The sequence below is a fragment of the Sphaerodactylus townsendi genome, linkage group LG02 (assembly GCF_021028975.2).
Source record: "Sphaerodactylus townsendi isolate TG3544 linkage group LG02, MPM_Stown_v2.3, whole genome shotgun sequence".
Taxonomy (NCBI): Eukaryota; Metazoa; Chordata; class Lepidosauria; order Squamata; family Sphaerodactylidae; genus Sphaerodactylus; species Sphaerodactylus townsendi.
The window spans coordinates 122,021,584-122,046,440 of record NC_059426.1 but is presented as its reverse complement, the minus strand read 5'-3'; the positions used below and the strand labels follow the sequence as shown (position 1 = coordinate 122,046,440).

Sequence of the window (24,857 nt, the reverse complement as noted above, 5' to 3'; positions counted from 1 at the left end):
ACATAGTTATTGTCAAAGCCTACAATGTAAACGAACCTTGGTGATGAGTGGATAAGGTATCAGTGGGGCCACTGGAAATCTGCGGAAAATCTGCGGAAAAATCCACGGAGATTTTTTTTTTAAAAAATAGATTGCACACTACTCTGAAAAAAAACAATGTTCTGTATGTTTGTAGAATAAGCAATATTATATTGCTGTGACCCTTGGTCTTTGACTCAAGAAATTACAGAAGAACCTCGCTAATTCTCCTTTTATTGATCTACTTCTCAGCAAGGGCTTTGAGTGCCACAGTGAGGCCCCACACTGGCAAGTTTTCTTTTAAAATTGCAGCACATTAGCATATTAGGGATGCTAATCTATGCTTGTTAAGAAATGACTGGTACCTTGTGTGGTATTGTAAGCCTGGTTTTGTTTCTTACTCGCTAATTCGCAAAATTTAATAATATTAAGGGCGATTCCCAACAGTTACTGCAAATTAGCGAGGTTCCCCTACATCTGAAGTTAAAAATCAGATTCCATTTGCCATTACTTTTCCCACATTCTTGAATCACCCAATTCTCCCTCATCTCTCCAGTCAACAGAATGGGCTTCAGTTGCAAACATTCAACAAAGGGGAAAACAGTGCCTCAAACCAAACTTTGCAGGGCAAACTTGACATGTTCTCCCCCACATGCACATTGGTTCTATAGTTCCCATTCCTATGAAATAAGGGGGTAAGAAACCATGCCCATATTCCCACTGCATTCTTAGAATCAAAGGTGTACTCTTCCACTTGCAAGTGGGGTGGATACATATGGGCAAGAGTTACAACAGTTTTCTGTGCTGACAGACAGCACCAGTTCAAAATTCAGCCGAGTGACTCAAAACTAGCAGTATCACCAGAGAAATTCGATGTTTGGATATTGTATGATGGGACATTAAGCAACTAAGTAACCCCTTGGTAGTACCCATGCCTCAACAACATTGCATGGTTTCTCATTATATACATAACAGACTCCATTGCATGGATAAAACATTTTAAAAAAGAAAGAAATAGATCTTTTATAGAGAGATAAATAAAGGAAAAACCTCAAGGAAAGAATTACTCCTCAGGTTAACTGAAGGGGGAGTGGGAGTTGAGCAATGGCATTCTAAACCCGTTCTCCCAAGTAAGAAGTATTATTTCTGGCACTACTCTTCAATACTTCAATAGCAGCAACAGCTGCACTACTGCCAGCTAACATGCAGCACAGAGAAAATGAAGTGTTAAGAAGAAAGGGCTTGTGAACTCAAACCAAAACTCATCTTTGAAGCCTGGCAGCAATCAGCATTTGCAGGTGCCACAGCCTATCAATGAAGTGATCGAGACTGATTTATGGAGTCTTAGTCAACATTACCATCATTTGGTCTTCCCTCTTTGCTCCCACACAATTTTTAATATAATCATTAGCAGGGTCATTCATGGAAGATGGAAGAGAGAAGAAAGCACTACAGCATTCTTCCGCAAAATGTTAAGATGTTTCCTAAAAGAAATCAGCTAGGCCAATAGCCAGATATTTACAAACCATTTATAATAACATGGCTTTATCCATCAAGGATAACAAAGACCTTCTTAACTATGTACATGAACAACATTAAAGGAGGACAGTGAAAAGGTTCAAGGTGCCAAGTTGTAGTTAATAACACCAGTGCAAACCCCCATGATCCAATGCCATAGGTCATTTTAAAATATCAAACATAACAGGCAGGATATTTTTAGGGTCTCAAAAGCATTTCCCTTCTCAGGAAACAATCTGCAGATATTGCAATACATGTATTTTAGAAGGGATAAAAGGCTGAATCAAACCTGCTGGGACTCAAACCTGCAGCTCCGAGAAGTCTAGGCATTGCGACCCTGGTGCCTACATACCTACACCATCCACAGGGTTTGTCATCTAGAACTGAGTTAATTTCAGTATGAAACAAAAACTGTAGCTAACATCAAGGCTTGCCGATTTGTGTTCTCATCAGATGCTTTGAACTAATGTGTTGGCACAGGGTTTGGCCTTTATGTAAGGAGAGATGAAGTAAATCTGTTTGTGTCCAAAATCAAAACACATACGTCCTCCTTCTTTTCCTTTTTCTTCTTCCTGGGATGAGAGTCAGATTCTTGGGAGGGGGCATTGAGCTCGCTGGAATATTCTCGTATTAACACTTCAATGGCCCCTTTAATTAGCTGGTCTCTCCTCTTTGCCTCCTCATCAAGAGCTTCCTCGTCTTCAGTTGTAGGTTCTGGCCGTGAGTTCTAGGAAACAGCACAAATTTTTAAGTCAAGCATCTTGTAAGCAGCAAGAATAGTATTAAAAACAGTATTTTCTGCATAGCTTTAATACATACTATTAGAGTTTGAAAATGTTACATGGACATGACAAGTGTACTAAATGTTTAACTACACACTTTGCTCTAACCTGGAATTACAGCAGAATTTTGTAAATGTGATTAGTGAATGCATAAAATTAGGGCTGTTAAAACAGAAGAGATTGGAAAACAAATGTCATGACAAAAAAGCCTTTAAATTAACCATGTTGTTCTCCCTCGTTTTCACAAAGCAACAGCTCTGGGCACCGCAAATCAAGAAGGATATTGATAAGCTGAACGGGACAACCAAAATGGTAAAAGGTCTGGAATCCATGCCCTAAGAAGAGAGACTTAGGGAGCTGGGCATGTTTAGTTTGGTGAAGAGAAGATTAAGAGGTGACACGATAGCTATGTTTAGATATTTGAAGGGATGTCATGTTGGTGAGGCAACAAGCTTGTTTTCTGATGCTCCAGAGACTAGGACCAGGAGTAATGGGGTTCAAGATGAAGGAAAAGAGATTCCACCTAAACATCAGGAAAAATTTCCTGACATTAAGGGCTGTTTGACAGTGGAATGCACTACCTCTGAGTGTGGTGGAGTCTCCCTCTTTGGAGGTTTTTTAAATAGGGGCTTGATGGCCATCTGTCAGGAGTTCCTGCACTGTAGGGGGTTGGACTTGATTGCCCTTGAGGTCTCTTCCAACTTTATGATTCTATGAAAAAGGACTTTAGCAGCTCATTTTTAACTTCATTCTTGTGGGGAGCTCATAAAGCTACCAACAAATAAAATTAATCACTGAAGCACAGGGATAGAAAAAAATAAAAAACATTAACTTGTAAATAAATAAAAAAATAAAAAAACATTAACTTCATAGCTAAAAAAAAGATCTATACCCCACAATAATTATTCATTCTAGAACTTAATTGTTCAGTGTAAACTAACATTACATCTCTAGGCAACAAGTGCAACATGACAGATTTGCCATTTGAAATAACCATCACATAATAATAATAATTTATTTCAATCCTCAGTAGGGACTGAAAACAATGTACACTGTCATCCTGTCCTCCATTTTATCCTCACAACCGCCTTGTGAGGTAAATTAGGCTAAAAGGGTATGATTGATCAAAGGTCACTTAGCAAGGTTCCATGCCAGAGCAGAGATCTGAATCTGGATTTTACCTATCCTAATCCTGCAATCCACCCTATCATCTGCTTCATACATTTCCAATTCCTACATAAAAGTTAACTGTTACAAAAAACTCCTCCACTGCTGGAAAGCCCCACAGGATTTAAAGGCCATATGCTGCCAAAAGAGGAACATACATCAAAGGTCTTGTGTGCCACACATCCAGCCCTAAACCCTGGAAGGTTTCCCCCAGGAATACCCTGGCCCACCCCCACTGGCATCTGAGCAGGACGCCAGCACAACTCTAACGCAGCCTGAACTTCCAGGTTTTGTGGAATCTGTCCCCTTTGCCAGGGTAAGTGCCCTGGGGAAGGTGAATGCATGAGGTTGAGCTGCTCCCTTGAGCCCTTTCAACTCCTACCCTTTGGATGGAGCTGTATGTCATACACACAGGAATCAATTAACTGCAGGTTTCTAGATATATTAATGTAAAAACACAGGAAGAGTGAAGCAGCACTATGTATTTGCTTAATGCTTCTCCTCAGTTTCAATGTGGCTTACAATTCCGAGCCCAGAATCAAACTGAAACGCAGTACAAATGCCAAATAATAAAAAGCAATAAATTAAAATATTCTCACAAACAGCCAGCCAACTGGAGCATTTTAGTTCCCATTTACAGATGAAAACCTGAGTCTGAGTGACTGCAGTTTGTCTATGGCTATACTCAGTGCAAAACCTGACATCATCGTCATCATCATTACATTTATTATCTCACTCTTTCCGCTGAAGGAGGCTCAGAATGGCTATACCAGGGATAGGGAACCTGCGGCTCGAGAGCCTCATGCGGCTCTTCTGCCCTTGCACTGCGGCTCCATAAGCCGAGCCACTGGCCCCATCCTTGCCCAACCTGCAGGCAGCAGGGCGGGCGCACCAACTGCCCGCAGCCAGCTGGGCCGTGCCGTGGGCTTCCCCTCTCGCCTGCCCCGTTGGAGCGGGGCAGGCGCTTTCTCGGTGGCCGGCAAGGCCAAGCCGCTGGCCCCATCCTTGCCGCATCCATGCGCTTCTCAGAATGAGCAGAGTAAAAGGTTTTTAAAAATCAATATATACAGTGTTATCTTTATTTTAAATGTCAAAAATTATTTGCGGCTCCAAGTGTTTTCTTTTCCCATGGAAAAGGGGCCAAATGGCTCTTTGATTGTTAAAGGTTCCCTACCCCTGGGCTATACAATTATAAAACTCATGTAAAGGTGGCCCTAAAACAAATCAAGGAAACAAATCAGGGTAGGCTAACACACCATCACCTCGACTTAAAGATGGAAAAATTGAGGCGGCAGCAGGAAGGGAGGCTAGCTAGCTAGATATCTCATCTCTGTTGCTGTCCTCAACTATAGGCCTGGTAGAAAAGCTCTTATAGCCCCTGTGGAATTGTAAGTCCTGCAGGGTGATGGTCTCATTTGACAGAGCATTCCATCCGTTAGGGCAGTGATGGCGAACCTTTTCGAGACCAAGTGCCCAAACTGCAACTCAAAACCCACTTATGTGTCGCCAAGTGCCAATATGGCATTTTACACAGTATCTCCCCTAAGCCTTCAAAGGGAAAATAAAACCCTAAAACAAATATGACTGGTGTGGTGATGAGACACTGGGCACATCGCTCTTTCCTGCCTCCACAAAGTGCACACACAAGCATCTGCAGAAAGAGAATGCCTGCATAGAGTTTTCAAACATTCTTCATCGATACGAGAAACTTCATCTTACAGCAGATACCCACCATCACCAACTTATAAACTGTCTCATCAACCAATACCGGCCTAAGATATCCAAGAATGACTGGAAATAATTATCTTAAACTACGATGCTAGAAGTTAACCAGTTGCAGCTTGAGATCTGGTGTAACAGATAAAGGTATATTCAAATTGGGCAATTATAAAGGTTCAGCACTGAAACGTTTCCCCTTCCCAATCATTTAAGGATGAATACATCAGCCCTGTATGGATATCAGCAATAGAGCACCCACCTGCAGGGCCAAGAGAAAAATCTACACTTCTATACCATTTTCCTGGAGTTTTTCTGTAAGATAGAATCCCCAGTTTAAAAAAATAAAAATTGAAGTATCCCTCAGCCACTCATTTCAGCCAATCCACTCCAGAAGCAAACATGGTCTTTTAATATGCTAAACATCTCGCCTCCTTACAGAACCACACACACACAATCCCTAAAAAGTGTCCCCCTGCTACTGCTACTGCTAGTTGTGTGTAGAATTTTGTAATGGCATGCAAACTCCTCATCCAGATCTGGGCTCCAGAACTTCCCATCTCCTATCCAGCAAGGAGACGGAACTTGCCCTCCTCTTTTATAACCCATCAAGGAGGATACACTGAAGAGAGGGAGAGACGCAGGGGACTTAGAGGTATGGGAGCAAGCACAGAAGAGAGGGGGAGAGTCAGAGCAAACTTATCAAATCGACATGACAAACTTCAATCCACCTCCACCATCCACAAGCAGCGATGGCGGCTCCTCCCCTCCCTGGCCTCCCTTTGCAAAGTTTTCAGCATCACCAGCTCGGCTGCTGCTCTACTCTGCCCTGCAACAAGATGTGTTTTGCCTGTTGCACAGCCGCTCGCAAGCTGCAAGTTTAACCTCCGTCGAGCTGAGATTAATGCGGGAGAGAACCACGTTTTGCACGGGCGCTTCCCCGGCTGCGAGCAAAGTTGGGCCAAGTTGGGGCGTGGGTCCAAAGAGTAAGAAGGAACTGTCGCAGCTTCCCGCAACCCCCCCCCGCCCCGATGTTGTTATTTTACACTGGGGGGGGGGACCGGATTGATATTTTTGCACAAACTCCCAAAGGGCACCGCGTCCTTCCCCTTTTGCAATTGCATTCACATTTTAAAGCCCCCCCCCCCCCCCCCGAAATATGCCGATGGCCAAGGGGTGGGGGAGAGGGAAACCTTGCCCTGCTTCTTAACAACGATTAAGGTCGCAGTTTCCTAAGAGACCAGTCCCGACTAGTCTACATCAACACGTGTGGGGGAAGAGACAGAGAGAGGCTGTTCTACAAGAAAGTTTCCGAGGGAGCAATTGGGGGAGAAATTAAACACGGGATGGTGATTATTATTGCAATCCTGGAAATAATTAGTTTAACACAGTACCGAAAAGTAAAGAGATCTCGATTAGCAAGATGAGAATTAGCCACAGGGCCGTTGGAACTGCTTCTTTCCCACCTGCAGCCAGGAGCCCCATCCCAGCAGGGCCCCCATTCAAGACCCCTCCGATCCCCACCGGCCCAGGGCAGGGCAGGCCACTCACCCCAGCTAGAGAGAACTTCCTGGACCGGCAGGGCCGGGCCAACTGGCGGGCGATCCCGGCAGCTGTTTGGAGACTGACCCCAGTGGAGTGTGGGCAGAGGTGGCGGCGGCAGCAGAAGGGAGCCCGGCAGGGCCAGCCCCTGGATGGGGGCGCAGAAGCCCCTGGCAAAGGAGGCTTCACTTTGCTGCAGCGGCGGTGGCTGGGCCAGGTGCAAGAGGTGCGCTGAGCTGCCGGTGCGCTCTCCCCAGCTCCTGGCCATGCATCCCCCCCCCCCCCGCCAGCCAGCCTCGCTCAGCTGCCACCGCCGGGCCACAGCCACCTCCACATGCCTCGGCGTGACCTTTTGTAAGATTATTCTCTGTTCTCTCTCTCTCTCTCTCCCCCCCCCCCCCCCCCCCGCCACCTCCAGGAAAGGTGCAGGCATTCAACGTGCAACTTTCCCCCTTTTTTGCAAGACCCTGGGAAGAACTTTAGTGTACTATACAAAAACAAAAGTGGGTCTTCCTTTCTCTCCCTCCCTCATCCCCCCCACCCCATACCTCTTATTTACACATCTGAGTTTGGGATGATAGGAGGAAACGCTCATGCATCCTCACGAATACAGGAAGGACTAGGTCAGGAAAAGGCACTGGTGCAGATTTATGTTGCTAGGTCTCTTTGCAAAAATAATTATCACGGCTTTGGGAGGGGCAACGGGTCAAGAGGGTTGCTGACCTGCACGTGTGCTCAAGCAAGCCTCAGTGGGAGAAGTTGTGTTGCTGTAGCATGGCGAGCCAGGGATTTCTAGCCTTGAAATAAAGTGATAAGGCTACTTTCTCTGTGAAACAAACCGCAACAACCCCTCGCCAGCCAGCCAGCCAGCTCCATTCCCTTAATTTGCAGGCACTGAGAGAAGGAGAAAGGATTTCCAGGAAACTTCACAGTGAAGCCCCCTCCTCCTCCTCCTCTTGCTGCTGCTGCTGCTCTGGGCCTCTGACATACAGTGGAGAGAGCATAGTGCGGGAATGAGGGGAACGCCCCAGAAGGCAGTGCGGGAGGGGAACGCCCCAGAAGGCACTGGGGTTCTCTAGAGCCCCAGTGCCTTCTGGGGCGTTCCCCTTCCGCACTTCCCTTCTCAGAGGCCCTTTCTGGCACCTCTGATGACCCGGCCTGGGAGCCACCAATGTCAGGGCGAGGGGGGAAGGGGGAGGGGGAGATTTGGCACTCGCGTGCCCAAGGAGAGGCCTCCGCGTGCCACCTCTGGCACGCGTGCCATAGGTTCGCCATCACGGCGTTAGGGTGAGGGCCAAGAAGCCCTGCCTTTAGCAGAGGACAACAGGACACTCCTTGGATAGGGACCTCCAGCAAGTCTGGCAGAGCTAAGAGCTCTCTGGGGAGAGGCAGAGGTCCTGGGGAGAGGCAGAGGTCCTGGACCATTAAGGGCTTCAAATGTTAAAACTACGACCTTGAAATGGATCTAGCAGAGGTGTTCCTCCCATTGGGCAAACTGGACAGTTGCCCAGGGCGCCACCTTGTGGGGGGGGGGCGCAAAAACTGGAGGTTCATTTGTGGGTTTTTTGTATTTTCAGTGTTTTTCCGTTTTTGGCCTGCAGAGGGCGGGGGTTTTAGGCTAGCAGCACCAAAATGTCAGAGATTTTTCAGGAGACTCTCCTGATGATATCACCCAGGTTTGGTGAGGTTTGGTTTAGGGAGTCCAAAGTTATGGACTCCCAAAGGGAGTGCCCCATTCTCCCCCACTGTTTCCAATGGGAGCTAATAGAGATGGGGGCTATACCTTTGAGGGTCCATAACTTTGGACCCCGTGAACCAAACTTCACCAAACCTGGGTGGTGTCATCAGTAGGGGCTCACGAAGATACTCTGAAATTTTGGTGCTGCTATCTTAATAATTGCACCCCTGGCAGCAGGCACCCCCTAAATTTCCCCAGATTTTCCTTTTAAATCCACCCCCTTCCTGCCAATGCTTGTTTTCTTTCTTTTATTCTCTCAATGCCTAATAAAGGGTTGTTGTTGTTGTTGTTATTAAATCCACCCCCTTCGGCATGGATTTAAAGGGAGAATCTGAGGTCCCCAGTTTAAACATTGAAAGTGATGTTGTTTCAGGGTGGGGGATAATCCACCCCAAAACAGCATCACTTTCAATGTTGTTTGTTTGTTTGTTTATTGATTGATTGATTGTTTGGACTTTTATACCACCCCATCCCCGAAGGGCTCTGGGCGGTGTTTAAACTGGGGACCCCAGATTCTCCCCTTAAGGTGGATTTAAAAGTAGAATCTGGGCTCCCTAGTTTAAACACCATTGAAAATAATGCTGCTTGGGGGTGGATTCCAGCATCACTTGTTTAAAGTAGGGAGCCCAGATTCTCCTCTTAAATCCACCTTAAAGGGAGAATCTGGGGTCCCCAGTTTAAATAACATTGAAAGTGATGCTGTTTCCCCCAATTGGGGGGGACTGGAAATGTTTCATAGCAGTAATAAAACATTTTGAAAACATTTTGAAAAATTTTTCAAAAATTTTTTCAATGGGCATGAACTATTGCTGTGTTGCGATTTGTGAGTTGGAGCATGTTCTACAGTGTGATGGTGACTTTGAAATGACCTGGTGGAAAAAATCATTGTTTGGTTACGGTGGGGGAGGGTGGCCGCCCATGGGGGGGCATCAAATTCAGGTTTTGACCAGGACTCCAGTTTGCCTAGGTACGCCACTGGGATCTAGTATTCCACTAGGAGCCAATGCAGCACACAGAGAACTGGTCGCATATGGGCTTGCTATGGTGTCCCAGTAACAACCTGCATAGCCACATTTTGGACCAGCTGGAGCTCCCAGATTAGGAACAATGGCAGCCCTACATAAAGCAAGTTACAGTAACCAGTTTTGGAGGTGACTGCTGTGTGGATCTCTGTAGCCAAGTTGGGGCTGGCCAGATAAGGCACCACATGCCTGACCTGGGAAAGATGGAAAAATGTTAGTTGGGCCACATTTGTGACCTGGGACCTCATTGAAAGGGAGACCTCTAGAATCACAACCAGACTCTTGACTGATGGCTTAGGTTTAAATTGCACACCATCAAGAGTCAGGAGCTGAAACCCTATCTCAGACCCATCCTGGCTCAGCCACAGGACCTCCATCTTTGTTGGATTCAGCTTCAGCCAGATCTGTTTCATCCACCTCACCATGGCATCCAACAACTGATCAAGCTATCCAGAGTAACGGTTAGTTGGCCAATCAACTAGGTGTCATCAATGTACTTATGACAACCCTGTCAAAAAAGCTGTACCAGCTGAGCTAGAGGGCACATATAGATGTTAAATAGCACTAGAGAAAGGATTGCTCCTTGAGGAATCCTGCAAACCAATGAGTGCAGTGACGAGTGGAGTGCTCCTTGAGGAACCCTGCAAACCAGTGAGTGGAGAACCAATGCCAACCTCTGTCCCTGACCTTGGAGGAAGGAAACCAGCCACTGCAAGGCTGTTCCTCTTATTCCAGTGTTGGCAAGGTGGTAAGTCAAAATATCATAATCAACCAGGTCAATTGTTGCTGTCAGTTAAAGAAGAATTGGCAGCACTGACCCACACTGATCCAGTTGTCTCTGTTCCATGGCCAGGTTGGAAGCCAGACTGAAATTGGTCCAACATTGGTGAATCATCTAGGAATGCCTGGAGTTTCACTGTTACCACTCTCTTAACCACCTTACCCAGAAACGGCAAATGTGACACTAGAAGGTAGTTTACTACATCCAACAAATCTGATTACGTTTTTTTTCAAGATTGCATGCACCACCGCCTCCTTTAGGTCCGCTGGAAAGACCCCTGTACTCAGGCAAAGAACCCTGTACTCAGGGAAAGATCCCTGTACTCAGGGATCTGCACAACATCACCACTGGCTTTAACCAACTATGATGGATATTGACCCAGAGGACACGGTAGGCTTTACAGCTGCCAGGCTTTAAGGAAAGCCTAAATTAACAATGGGTTTTAAAAAAGAGATTACTTCTACTCTACCAGATAACCTTCACTCCTATTAACAGCTATTTTTAAAAACGGATGAATTGCTGTTCAAAAAGCTTGGACACTATCTTCCTTTTGTAGCTAAGGCTTCAAATGCTGACTGGAATGTCAAAGCTGTCTGTTATCAGCAACCTACGGACTGCACAAAATGGTAATGTTTATTATATAAAAAGACAGTGACTGTCTTTCCTGTTCCTCTGCTCATTCAATACACAAGAGACTCTCTAGAGCCTGTCACGATAATCAAAATCTAGAAACTTCAGAAGGCCAACCTCCAAATGTCTACTGTTGCAGAACAATAAATTAATTATCCCCTAAATCTTGACGCATTAAAAATATTTCCTTTGATGTATTTATCAGAAAAACAGAATGGATATAAAGTGCTATTCAAAGGTACCCTTGATTCCAAAAAGATTCTAATCCTGGAAGTTGGATTCTGAAGAACACCAGGTATAATAACGTTGTAACAAATTGGAAAAGACCAGAGTAAAGCAAGTATAATCTTCAGAGGTGACTGCAAAATGAATTACAAATGAAAAAGTTGCTCCACTGCATCACAATGGGGCAAAAAGCAAGCTGTGGGACAAGGAAGATTTTCAGTGAGCAAAGCAAATTCTATTTAACATGTATTGTCTATTCAAAGTTACAGTTATTTTAAACAAGCACATTTCATTGTAGAAACTAAATGAATTTCAACATCAGGTATAGAGGAAGAACTTCTCTTTATTTTTGACCACATATATAAGTGCTGCCCTGACCTGGATAGTGCAGGCTAGCCCAATCCCATCAAATCAAGGAAGATAAGCAGGGTCAGCCTTGGTCAGTATTTGGATGAAGACCACAAAGGAATACTAGGGTAGCCAGTGGCAGACAATGGCAAGCCACCTCTTCCAAACATCTCTTGCCCTGAAAACACTACATGGTTCCCATAAATTGGTTGCAATTTTAAGACAAATAAATGCATAAGCAAATGCCGCTTTACTCCTGTCCAGATTCCTGTCCTTTCTGTACAAAATAATAATTCCTGCTATTTTAGTACTCATAAATCAACATCTAATTCAACCCAGCACAATCTCTCTGAACTATTATATTACTCAAGAACAGTGAAACAACCAAAAGGTACTTGAATAGGTTCAAATTAACCTAAGTACTTCCCCACTGGCAAAATATGCACAAAAGCGCCTTAGTCAATTGAATTTCTTACACTATTCCTCATACTCAAAATAGCTCTGCTTTTATATTCCAGGCCAGAAACCTCCTTTATGAAGACCACTCAGAGAATGAAATGGAGAATTGTGGTCAACAGCCACTAAGAAGTGCCAGCAAGTTCAGGAACTACAGTCACAATTTTCCTTCATATTGTTCCCATGCATCTAGGTTAGGGTTGCTAACTGGCCAGTTCAACTAGTTTTTAGACATCCAATTCACCTGACCCATTTTTTTTGTCTCTCACACTGCCACACACTAAATTGGAAATAGTCCCTGTTGGTACTTTGTGACAAGGCCCAAATTTTCACTCCACTGTGGATGTCAAGGGAGTGGGTGACAGGGAGATGGGTGACAGACTCAAGCCAGAAAATGCCTTCTGGTGGAGATAACATGGCAAGTCAGCAAGCAATTATGCCAGTAATTAGGACAGCAGTGGCAGGAGGGTTTGTGCAAGCCCACCTATCTACAATCTCAACCTTACTTTCTATACATCCCAGTAAGTGTAGTGCCAACAGGGAAGGGGATGCGATACCCTGGGCACCGCCGTGGCAGGGACAGGCCATGAAGGGGGCGAGTTGGGGATGGGCACCACTGCAGCAGGGGCGCACGCCGCCCACGTGCCTTGGGAACAGTTTCCCCTCGCTCCGCCCGATCCCAGGAAGTGAATAGATGCCTTAGTTGTGGGAAACAAGACACACAGTGTCTGGCATCAAAGGGGGTATATGGGGCTGCAAACTGATGACCATCAAGAAGTATCCAGGACTGAACTTTCTGGGACCGTTTCCTTTCTGGGTGTCACTGGGAGAAGCCTTCTGGTCATTGTATGTGAGGAAGACAAGCTCAGCTGATTAGGTACAAATAGAACATAATCCAGACTCAGTAAAAGGATCCAGTCATTAAACAGACTGGACTTTGTCAGTGGGGCTTTTATTTTATTTTTTCTTGCTCAAAGGTTATTATATGGTAGGTATGATATGAATATTAGTTAAGTGCTTGCAGAAGCACCCCAGGGTGTAGTTGCCTCAAGAGGAAACTGCTTTTCTATGAAGGCTTACTGGTAGGCCATAAGAAGAAGGAGGAGGAGGAGTAGTTTGGATTTATATCCCCGCTTTCTCTCCTGTAAGGAGACTCAAAGGGGCTTTCAATCTCCTTGCCCTTCCCCCCTCACAACAAACACCCTGTGAGGTGGGTGGGGCTGAGAGAGCACCGAAAAGCTGTGACTAGCTCAAGGTCACCCAGCTGGCGTGTGTGGGAGTGTACAGGCTAATCTGAATTCCCCAGATAAGCCTCCACAACTCAAGCGGCAGAGCTGAGAATCAAACCCGGTTCCTCCAGATCAGAGTGCACCTGCTCTTAGCCACTACACCACTGCTGCTCCCTTGTGCATTTGAGTGCACAACAGCACATCACAAAGAAAGACTGCTTATGGTAACTCTGAGTAAAAAAGGCACTGTATTAATGCTGAGGGGCCACTGTCTATAAAAGCAAAGCCTGCTCTGAGTACTAGAAAATCCGAACTCAAGTTACAATGGTGGTCAGAGAACTTTTTATCCTAATAGCCAGATTTGGCCTCAAACCCCCAATTGATGATCTCTAATATGAATTATAAACTCTAGAAAATGCAGTTTGTTCCAAACTGGTGTATTTAGAGGTCTGTACGAACAACTGACTGTGAAAATTAGAAACCAAGGAACTATTTAGTACCTGTCTTAAGAGACATAATAGAAGTCAGCACAGCAATTCAAAGCAGCACATCACAAAGAAAGCAGGTGCAAACACTTAATTGCAAAGAACTGGTAATTCAGTTGCTTTCCCTCTTATTAAGAGCAGTGATATGAAGTATACATACCCCATTGGAAGACCTTTTCTTTGCCTTCCATTCATCCAGTTGAGCCTTTGTTTTGGCATCAACTTTCACTAGCAGCTTCTTCTCTCCAATCTGAAGATCATGTAGCAATCTGAGTGCTCGGAGTGTAGATTCTGGTTCTTTATACTCACAAAACCCAAAGGCTAGAAGGGAATCATTTAGATGTTTTAAAATATTTCACATTAAAATTACACACAATACAGGAGGTTGTGCATGTACAGGGTGCATTTGGATATTACAATAACTCATGATTTGTGCAACAAACTCTGGCTAGCCTATTAGATGTAAGCAACATACTCTTGTTTGCAAATCAATCATGGTTTGCCTACTTCTTGCCTATGCTTCCCATTTTTGTCAGCAGTTTGTCAACTTATGAATTTATGTCAATTTATGAATTCAGACATCACAGCCAAACGCAGCTAGTACAAGGTGAAAACAAACTAGCTGCAAATCCCAGTTTAAAACCTACTTTGATGTCAATTAACAAATCCAGGTTTGTTGAACCATGTGTAGTCAAGATGTCAAAACTAACAGGTCTTTGTATCAAACCTTGGTTTATCATCATAACTGAATACACCACATACACCTTTTCAACTATTTTAGCAGTTTGCTTTTGTATAATTCAAAATTTTCAGTAGGCTATCAACAATAACATATTTTAGAACATTTAGAAAATGAACATTACAAATAATCATTAAATTATATATGTGGTTGATGGGTTCTATGATCCTGGTAAGTCACAACCATTTTTGTGATGTCTCCTTTCAGTTAAATTGCCATTACAGTTAAATTCCCAGTCCTCCTTTTTATTTCAAGAACATAAGGTTTTTACAATGTAACTGCCTTCAGAGGATACCAAATGAGAGCCCTACTGAGTTCTGCCACCCACACCCATGCTAGGTGGGCCTGTTGTGCTTGCAAAATTGCCTTGGTCAGTACAGGAATACCAGATCAAAGCCCCAAATGGCCATACTGCACCAATAAAGCCCATCACCTTATATACCTGATAGGTGGCAGAGTGGCTAACAGGACTGGATTTAAAATGCTAGGGGTTAAATAGATTTACAGCTCAATGCAGAGCTGGTGGGCAGGGACAGCGCTGCTTAAGTGTCACTCTGCCTGCTTTAAAATTCTACCTGAAACTCTCCCATAGGGGAGATGCCATGAAAATCGCAACTTATATCTCCATCAGCAGTCCCACTGGTGTATGGGGGCCAAGAGGGCACTGGAGGTCAGCCCCCCACAACCTTCGGAATGCTGCCGAGATGCCGGCACAGCTCTGGGACGCACGGGCGTGCCAGCAGGGAGCTGGGGACCACGGCTGGACATCCTAGGGACCTGCTGCAGCCTGGCACTGGCAGGTTTGCCTCTTTGCATAAGTGCCTTGGAGAGGGCAAATCCACTAGGGTAAACCTGTGCCACCTCCAGAGGGGAATCCCCCCGCCCCCCGCAGATTGCACTGCCCATCCTACAGTGGTTAAAAAAACCAGTGAAGTTTACCAACCTCTCATTTTCATATTGATGGGATAAAGCACATACCTTGTAGTTTTCCAGATGCTCCTTGAACTCTCTTCCAGCTCAAAACCAAACCACATTTCTGTAAATACATATTTTAAAATATGCTTATTTAAGCAATGCTTCAATACATATAGCAGCAAAACCAAAAACACATTTCAAAGTATCTCAACAGGTTTAACTAAAGAAAACTCTCAAGTTCATCTAGTAGTCATGGGTTAGAATCATACTCAGTGTAATATTATATTTGTGTCAACTCATTAACGCCAACCACTTTATTGTCTCCAGATTTGCTACTCCATGTATGTTAGACTTCTTTAAAATATATACTCCATTATCTCCCAATAGTATGACTTAGTATAATAGTATAACTTCACTAAAACATGAATTCTGAATTTATTTCTCTTCAAACTAAATCATGAACATCTCCCAAGAGACTAGATTAAAAGATGTTTCGTGAACTGTTATGAACAGAAATCTGAATTCTGAGATTAAACATTAAAAACGACAATAAAATACAACTATGACAATAAAATACAAGTATTTATCTAGCTCCTGAATCCATGCAGAACTATTATGTGCATAATCTTGTACTCTTACCTGATCTTTGCAATGCATTGTTATCAAATTATTAATGACTACTAATCTAACTGTATGGACACCTATTATTATTAATGTCAATTTACACAGTTCTCGCCTCTGTAATGGGCTTACAGTAGTTTGCATCATAGTTTCTATTTACTTTCTATTTCATATCCCTTCTACTCTTATGCATGTGCAGTCTGATTCTAAGCATGTCTGAACAGAGTCTGCATTTGTTCAGCTGACTAGCTTCTAACTAAATGTAAATAGGACTGCAGCTTTATTTTTTAAATATTCTTCTCGCTCAGTATTTTTACATGTGTACACAAAGGGCTCACAGAGACCTGCCTCCTGCCTCAAAGCAGGTATCCTGCAACTTTTTACATTTTTATTCCACTCTCTCTCCTAAAGCTTCAAGGAGCACACACAGTTCTTCATGTCCCACTTTATCCTCACAAAAACCCTCTGAAATAAGAAGACATTGGCAGGGGCTAAAGGCCCATCACCGGGGCCAGACAATTAGGATGAATTTAGAAACTGTTACTTCAATTTCATACAGAAGCAGAACAAGTGAAAACGTGTTTGGTAGGAAGATGTAAAACTTTGACGACTTATTATCTTTTCAACAATGAGAAACCTTATGGGTGAAAGGTATAAAATTCACTGCCAGCCAAATATTAACAGAAAATTGGTACAAGATATTCTATTAATGATACATTACTTGAAAGGATACTGATAAGATGGAGAAGAATAAAAAAGGGAAATGTTGGATATGTCAAGTGGGTGGCTCTTTTCATCATATGTGGTAGACATTTAGAAAAGTTTTAAAAATTCTGGAAAGAAAATCATGCAGAAATTCAGAAAATCCTTAAAATCAAATCTGCAATTGATGCTAAAACTATGTTATTAGGCATGTTGCAAAAAAATCTAAAATTTTCAGAACTGTTTCAATATTTAATAACAATGGCCAGAGTAGACTTTGCAACAAACTAGACGGCAGAAGAACATCCAAACTAAGAAAAGTGGGAAAATAAACTAGTGGCATATGAAACAACAGCAAATAAGTGATCAAACAAATCCAAGAAAAATAGAAACTGCATTACTTAAATTATTACAAAAAAGCACAATGGTGGAAAGTGAAGGATATTGTTGAAATGATGTATATAAATTATCATTAACCTTGATGACATATTAGATTGAAAAGGGGTTTAAAGGGAAACAAAAGATTAATCATGAAAAATTGTAATATATCAATACAACTTTTATTTTGTGACAAATTTTAGAAAGTTATAATAGGAAGGCATTTATCCATGTTTATTATATACTTTGGATTATTAGAATTTACATTAAGAACAATCAAATATTTTTTAATTTCTATATAATATTATATGTAGAATTTGGGGAGATTCGTTAATTTCTATCTTCAAAAACAACACTGCAGACAGCAGCATTGTCCAAGTAGAGACACTACGTACATGCATCATCTAAAACCAACACAAATGCTTTTTATCAAAACTATTGTTATTCTTATGGAAATGCATGCAAATTTCAAGAACATGTATTAATTCTGGCCTCTTCTTCCATCCAACTTGTAGATCTTAGCATTTGGGAGTTTTGTGGGGTGAAGCCATTAAATAGTGTAAAATTATATGTATTATTACACCAACAGGACATATTTTAAAAACTATTGCACTTACTGCAAGAAGCTGTCTTATCAGCATGTCTGAAGCCTTCTCTGATATGTTGCCTACAAATACAGTGGTTGTAGGACCGCTATTCTCGTCATTTTCCTTATTCTTCAGACCTGGATGCTCCTTCCTCATCCCCATGTGCTTTCCAACCATTGATACTGCGGTTGGAACTAATACCTGAAAAACAGGGGGAAAGACAAACTTAACTACAATCAGAAATATACATGTAAATATAAAATGCTACATTTACAAGCTGGTGAATAAAGAACAACAGATTCAACACATCAATTCATTAAAACAAAAGAAACACTGTATCAACATTTAGCAATATGCTTGTTTTAAAGAATTTCTAATTAAATATTTTGCCTGAACAGAATTTGTTTCCAAGGGTTACTAATTTCAGGCAATTATTTCTTGATTTGATTCTATTTCATGAAAAAGAATAACCAGAAAATATTTTAATTACTAAAATGAATCTCTAACACAAATCACGTTTCGTATATTTGAACATGCTATATCTTTAATTTCATGACATTATGAGAAGACCAGCATCACTGGGAAAAAACAATAACGCTAAGAAAAGTTGAAGGCAGCAGGAGAAGAGGAAGACCCAACATGAGATGGATTGACTCTATAAAGGAAGCCCCGGCCCTCAGTTTGGAAGACCTGAGCAAGGCTGTTAACGATAAGACATTTTGAAGGATGATGATCCATAGGATCACCGTGAGTCAGAAGTGACTTAACAGCACTTAACACACACACCTTTAAGTCTATAACTTTATGCAAATCCTTTACAAATAGGAAATTTCCACCCCAAAGCTACCACTTTTGCCCAAATTAGGAGATAAATGAAACTGAGCAATGTTTGAGAAAACTGTCTCCCTAGAAGCCATTTCCTGCAAGCTTCAAGTCTCCAGATCTCATGCACCCCACCCCCCCTCTAGTGATGCAAATGACCCCAACCCTTCCCTTGTTTGATGTAAGCTGGCACAATGAGTATTTTGGGCCCCAAAGCCAAGAAGGCTCCCCAACCAGATTTTGTGATAGGTTTGCAAAGCCTAGTTGAGAACCATGGTTCGCATCAAGTTAATAGACAGAATCAGTTAAATTGACAGCGTTAGTGTAGTGTAATGATAAAAGCCTGTAGTGAGAAGGTAAGAATCTATGCTAAAGAAGAAAGGAAGGTATATTATCTGAGGTACCTCTCAATTTGCTAAACATAACAGATAAACAGTAGTATATTTGTCACACATCAGAGATTACTGTGCTCACAAGCACCACCACCACCACCTTCCATTATCGTATACTTACGGTTGGCGCAGGAGCCATAATACTCATCGGCACAGGAATCATTGGAGTCCCTGAGAAAAGAACAGATTGTATCAACAGAGCAAAGTTGGTCAAAGATTAAGCTATTTTTCCAAGCAGATACTTAGCAAACACCACTGAACAAATGCAACAGTAAAATGCTCCACAGGCAGAAGTATTCCCTGATACGGTATGGAACAAAAGTAGATTTAAATGTAGAACTAAAAACTAGAAAGGTTCAGTATAAGAAAAGATTAGTATAATAAAAGTTTGAGTTAACTGATCTGATTCAGCTCTATCTTACCAGGAGGTACAGGTGGGGGAAATCCTGGAAACTGTGGAGGCGGAATTCCAGGTGGTAGTGTTGGGATACCCATAGGAGGGCGATTCAAGTGAGGTGGAAAAGACATTTTTACTAAAAACCTAGGAAAAAGGATGGAACTAATTAGTTTCAAAACATGTGATGTTCTACAAGGCCTGTAACAGTAATTTGCTTGGTTACCTTCAGCAATCAGACTGGGTGATTTTGTGATCGTCATTCGCTTTCAGGCTGCTCATACGCCACAAAAAACTAACATAGGTATGTGAATGGGTGATTTACAATACCACCCTGAGCAAAGTTACACCATTCTAATCCTAAGGCCATTAAACTCTGCTTAGAATGGCACTGTTAAGTCACTTAAATAAATGTTTGGATTAATACACACCCTCCTCTAATTCTGATTTGTCATGATTAGGATGGGCACTTTCAAAACTATAAGAGCAGGGAGCAAAGGAGAAGAAGGGTTACTGGCTCTAGGGCGCACCAACCAGCCTTTTAAATTGCCATTATTATCGTTGAGGGTAGACTGGCCTGTGAAGATCCAGGAACTAATCTTCCTGTTAAAAATAATATATCTTTAAAGTTTAAAGGGTCAATAAACCATGGACCAGCTATGAACAATTAAAGATTTCTTGATCCAATTCTGGATCGTTCTAATATTTATCAAAAGAAGTACTTGAAATGGGAAAGCCTTTCACAGTATTGGATATTCCCATTCAAGTCAAAAAATATCAAAACATTTCATCGGGTCTGCGCCACATCACTGCCTGAAATGCTCTTTAGATCTACGGTGCCCCCTGATATAGAATGGTATCAACAGTTCTTGGTTACCACATCTCAAAGACGATACTGTGTAGCTGGAAAAACTCAGGCAGGGAGGTACTGACACAATAAATTAAGGTGGAGAAGGCAGATGGAACTCCCGCCCCCCTCCCCACTTTCAAAACACTGTAACTCAGGAATATTCAATGAAGTTAGCAGATGGTTTCAAAATGGCAATAAACAGATTCATGGAGGATAGGCCCATCAATGGTTATCAGTCAAGATTACTAAAAGAAACCTCCACATCCTGAGCTTGTCAACCTCTCCAGTACTAGGAGGCAACACCAAGAGAAGGGTTGGCCTCTGTGCCCTGTTTGTTGGCCCTCAGGGGCAAATAGGTGGCTACAATACGAGACTAGATAGGTGTGACCCAACAGGTCCTCTCTTATATGTTCTAATAAGCTTATTAAAAAGTGGATCATGGTCCAAGAAAGGCGTGCTGGGATATGAGGACCTAGTGCAGTAATTTTTTACCTGGAAATATATGACATTTCTACATCTAATGTGCAGAGCCACCAGCCTCCTAAAATTCAATACAAACAATGCCATTCTTCCACCTGTCGTTCCATGATGCAGAGGAGTCTGTTTTACAATCCCTTTAAGAAAGAATTTTATGATTTAAAACCATGCAGTTCTTATCTTTTCCTTCACCTTTTCCTTCACCTTTCTCTTCTCAGTGTATAAATAAACCTCACTACTCAAGTGTAGCTGAATATTTCAGAACTTCAGATGTTAAATGATTCTAGGATTTGCTTTAAGTTTAGTGGACGTATTTGTCCTCAAGATAAACAAAAGCGACCATTTTGATACATTTATTTATAAAATTATTGTTTATAAATTTATAAATTACTGTATAGCTGCCATACTTTAATTGAGAAAGCCGGGATACTAGAGGAGCAAAAAGCAGAGGTAGGCTTTTGGACAGGGGTCTGAAAGAAATGCAATGACTAATTGTAAAGGTGTGCTGGCAAACAAGGGGGTGGGGAAGGGAGAGATTAGGTCTGTACTTTAATAGATATTCAGTTGCAGTTTAAATGATTGAAGGAGATCTGCAACTATTTCAGATATTAATATCTAAAATAGTTGTAGATCTCCTTCAATCATTTAAACAGCAACTGAAACAAATATTTTCAAATCAATTAGTTTAAATTGTACAATTAGAAATGCATATATGATGAAACAATATTTAACATTGTCCTTGACCAGCAGAGAGATCTATACATCTAACAGCATGGCCCCCCTCTACAGATACCTAAATCCCGGATTGGAGTCACAATGTTTTGTTTAGAAAACTCAGTGGACTCTCCAGGTTTGCAGAAAAATTTGAAAAAGATTTTAAAAAATATTGAAAGGAGGTTTAAATCACCTTTTCCCCCACACAAAGGTGTCTGTGCTTGTGCAGCTAATGCTCCTACCTCCTCTGATGTCACTGACAGGAGGAAGAAACCTTGCCACCGTCATCACTTTTGGGGGGGGGGGGCCTTTAGGTTCCAGAAGCTGTGTTGGGCTCGCTAGGATGTTGGGGCGTGGGGGGAGAAACCTCAGAAGACCAGGTAGCCAGGAGCCAGAGCTAGTCACTGCCATCAACAATGGTGGGGGGAGCCTTAGCAATCCTGGGGGCCAGGGGGTTCACTGCAATTGATGGAGGGGGAAGACTCAGTGGGCTTGGTGGGCTTGCCATTGATGTGGAAGGGAGTCTCAGCGGGCCTGGAGGCTGAGAGCCACACAAGCAATTTTATAAAACTTTAAAATATCTAAGTTGACAGTCACAATTACACTCTATATGTTTAAGGATTTTGACTGAATTTCATGATTCATAGCTGTAATTTTAAATGTTTTAACATTCACCAACTTGTGGACCCTGATTGTGCCAAAAAATGACATAATGCTTTAAATCATCATAATAACAGTACTAAATACAACTGAACACAAAATATCTGCATTCTATAGCGAGAATATCACTGTAGAGAGAATTAATTTAGCAGATGTAGAAATAGTCATAAGCTCTATAGGTCCAGTAGTTGTCCTCTGCTCTTCCTATCCCATTTGAAATTTTATTTTTGTATCTATAAAATCTCTGTGATGGGGGCAGTTAACACTACAGGTGCACAACTTTAGTTTAATTGAGGATATTTCTGCTGCAATAAGAAAAATAGCTTCTGAATGCATTTAGAATTTCCCTAATCTTTTATCCAAATGTTGTTTAACTGACTCCTCAAAGAGCAACTGGAAACAAAGAGCAGTGAACAAAATAATAATGGCTTGTATCGACACTGATACACACACAAATTCTCAATGCTAATTTACCGAAGTTCTCTGGGGCAGTTTAGTGTTCACAATGGCTCTCCCAGCATTACTAGGGCTGCAAGCCGACTGCAAAGGAAATGCCACAAAAATAAATGAATTGTTTTTTTAAAAAACTTGTTGATACATTTTTAAAAAAAGATTAATTAGATTACTTTCACAGAGGATGAGCACTTCAGCCTCAGAACATCCCATGGTCTTGCTCACCCAAACAGAAATTAATTGCTCGTTAAAACTACTAGTCCCGCTGAACCCCAATTATAATATGTGGGCATACCAAAATATTTCTACAGAGCTATTTGTACTTTTTCAGAGCAAGGCCAGAACCAAAATTCAGTGAGAACGGAAAATCAGTTCACTGGCTAAGGCTGATTAGTGAATTCGGGGTCCGCAGAAGAGAGACTATAAAGAATAGTTTTAAGGGCACGTTATGCAAATCAGACATGTTTTAAAAGGCATTACATTTAAGACGACGGCGCCGCCTGCCCTGCTAGGCCTCTGGATTCACAGACAAATGGACTATTGCTTCCAAGGACTGGACGTGCATCCCCCGGGAGCCCTGCTCGTGCCTGAACCAGGAGTCACAGAGAACACCCCTCCCGCCCAAGCGCGCAAATTCATTCTAAACCGACTGACTGGCGCTCCTAATGATTTCTTTAAAAGCGCCTACAGCGCCGCCCCCTCCCGCAATAACAAATCCGGGATGATTTGCCCCCCCTCCCCCAAAGGAGCTACGCACAAGGGGGGGGGGGAGACCGGAGTCAGCCCTCTCCCGCCCCCTGGTCTGCTGGCGCCCGTGCCGCAGGTTCCTGCCGTCGGAAGGCCTGCCTTTCCCTCGCCCGTGCACGCTTCCTTCTCCCGAGGGCCAGCGGCCTGGCCTGCATTCGCCTCTCACCCCAATCGCTGGCCGGGGAAGCGGGGCCTGTCCGTCTCGACGTCTTTGAGCCTAGCAAAGGCAGCTAGGCCGCGAACGCACCGCGCACAGCTACAGACGCAGCCGCCGCCGCTGCTCTACGCGACTGGTCATGTGAACAACCTCCTCGCGGCGGCTGTCGTCAGACTCCCGGCCTGCATCGCGCTACCTTGACTATAGACATGAGGCTAGAACGTCTTCCTATTTACGCGAGGGGCGGGGAATATCGTTTAGCTTGAAAGGATGTCTGCACAACAAACGGTTTGGAGTGCCCTACCATAGAGTAGCGCTTGCCAGAAAGGGCAGATGAGTGCGCTCAGTCTCCATTTTTGCTGTGGGCAGTCAATGTCGGCACATGATAGTCGGCGAAGAGCGAGAGCCGCCATCTTGAGGCTAACTACGGCTTTCCTGCGTTCTCTCTCACCATGGGAACTGTCAATACTGTTTCGTTCATTTTCACTTCCTTCTCGAATGCAGAGCTCCGATCTGTCTTTGAAACAATTTTTTTTGTGTGGTCAAGGCACACTTGACTCATGGCGACCCCCATAGGGTTTTCAAGGCAAGAGACCTTGCCATTGCCTTCCTCCCCGTCAGGACCCTGGTATTTCTTGGAGGTTTCCCATCCAAATACTAGTCAGGGTTACGACTGAGAGTATGTGACTGGTCCAAGGTCACCCAGCAAGTAAGGATTTGAACCTTAATTGCTACAGCACGCTGGCTCTAGCCAAGATATACTGCAACTATTTTGATATTCTTCATGTATCCTCGCAAATCAGCTAACAAAGACTAATGTGATGGAAACATCAACATTAGTCAAACAATAAATACTTTGCATTAGGTTCATCAGCTTTAGACAGTTGATGTATTGCAGCAGGTAAGAGTATCAAATTAGCTTGGGGAACTAACTGGGTGAGGGCCAATTCACATATTACAAAATCCTCCTGTCCCACATGTCCCATCAACGGAGTTCAATGCTCTGAACTTAATTCCCAGGCACAAACAACAAGCCTGATTTGGACTAGGATCACGAAGCACTGAGAGAGGGGGTTTAACAGCACAATTGTAAACAGAGTTATAACCTAAGTATATTTGGGCTAATAAGGGTGTAACTCTGTTTAGGATTGAACTGTAAACCTTCCTGCAACATTTTTAAAAAATAGGAACGATTCTAGGGAACCACTTATGTGTGGCCCCGTTATTACAAACACTTTGCCTGGTGGGACAAAAAGAAGCTCCCAAAGGCCATTACAGGTGGAAGTGGCATGACAGAGAAGGCTCAACCCCCTCTGCCCATGCACCATGGTCCCAAACTGAATCAGGACCTCATGTGTCTGGGAATTAAGTTCCAAGCACAGAATTTCCAAAGCATATCTGGGGACAGATGCTTGAGGGATGTGAGGACTTTGGTGTGTGAATTAGCACTCACTGCATGAACTTGCAGTTCTCTCTTTGCCTAACCTACCTAATGGGATTGTTGTGGACTTTTGTGAGTAGGTCTCTGCAAGGCAGCATATGGTTTTTGTTTAATTTAGAGCATTTATAAAGTGTGAGGATAAAATGGATGT

The 24,857-nt window shown here is 43.0% G+C and overlaps 1 protein-coding gene across 3 annotated transcripts in view; it reads right to left on the bottom strand.

Moving 5' to 3' along the window:
- The window catches only part of RBM25 (RNA binding motif protein 25), a 40,476-nt gene extending 17,045 nt beyond the window's left edge, over positions 1-23,431 (bottom strand). Inside the window, exons 1-8 of one of the 3 annotated variants that reach the window (XM_048484076.1) lie at positions 23,275-23,431; positions 19,236-19,354; positions 18,935-18,984; positions 17,630-17,800; positions 15,375-15,432; positions 13,818-13,978; positions 2,081-2,263; positions 37-90 (exon numbers count right to left, since the gene is read on the bottom strand). In XM_048484076.1, the coding sequence (XP_048340033.1) occupies positions 37-90; positions 2,081-2,263; positions 13,818-13,978; positions 15,375-15,432; positions 17,630-17,800; positions 18,935-18,984; positions 19,236-19,341 (783 nt within the window). In that variant the 5' untranslated portion in view covers positions 19,342-19,354; positions 23,275-23,431. Of the gene's footprint in view, positions 1-36; positions 91-2,080; positions 2,264-13,817; positions 13,979-15,374; positions 15,433-17,629; positions 17,801-18,934; positions 18,985-19,235; positions 19,355-20,549; positions 20,582-23,274 lie in introns of those variants that run through there. The other 2 variants (XM_048484075.1, XM_048484077.1) reach the window with 2 other exon arrangements.
- Positions 23,432-24,857: the final 1,426 nt, after the last annotated feature.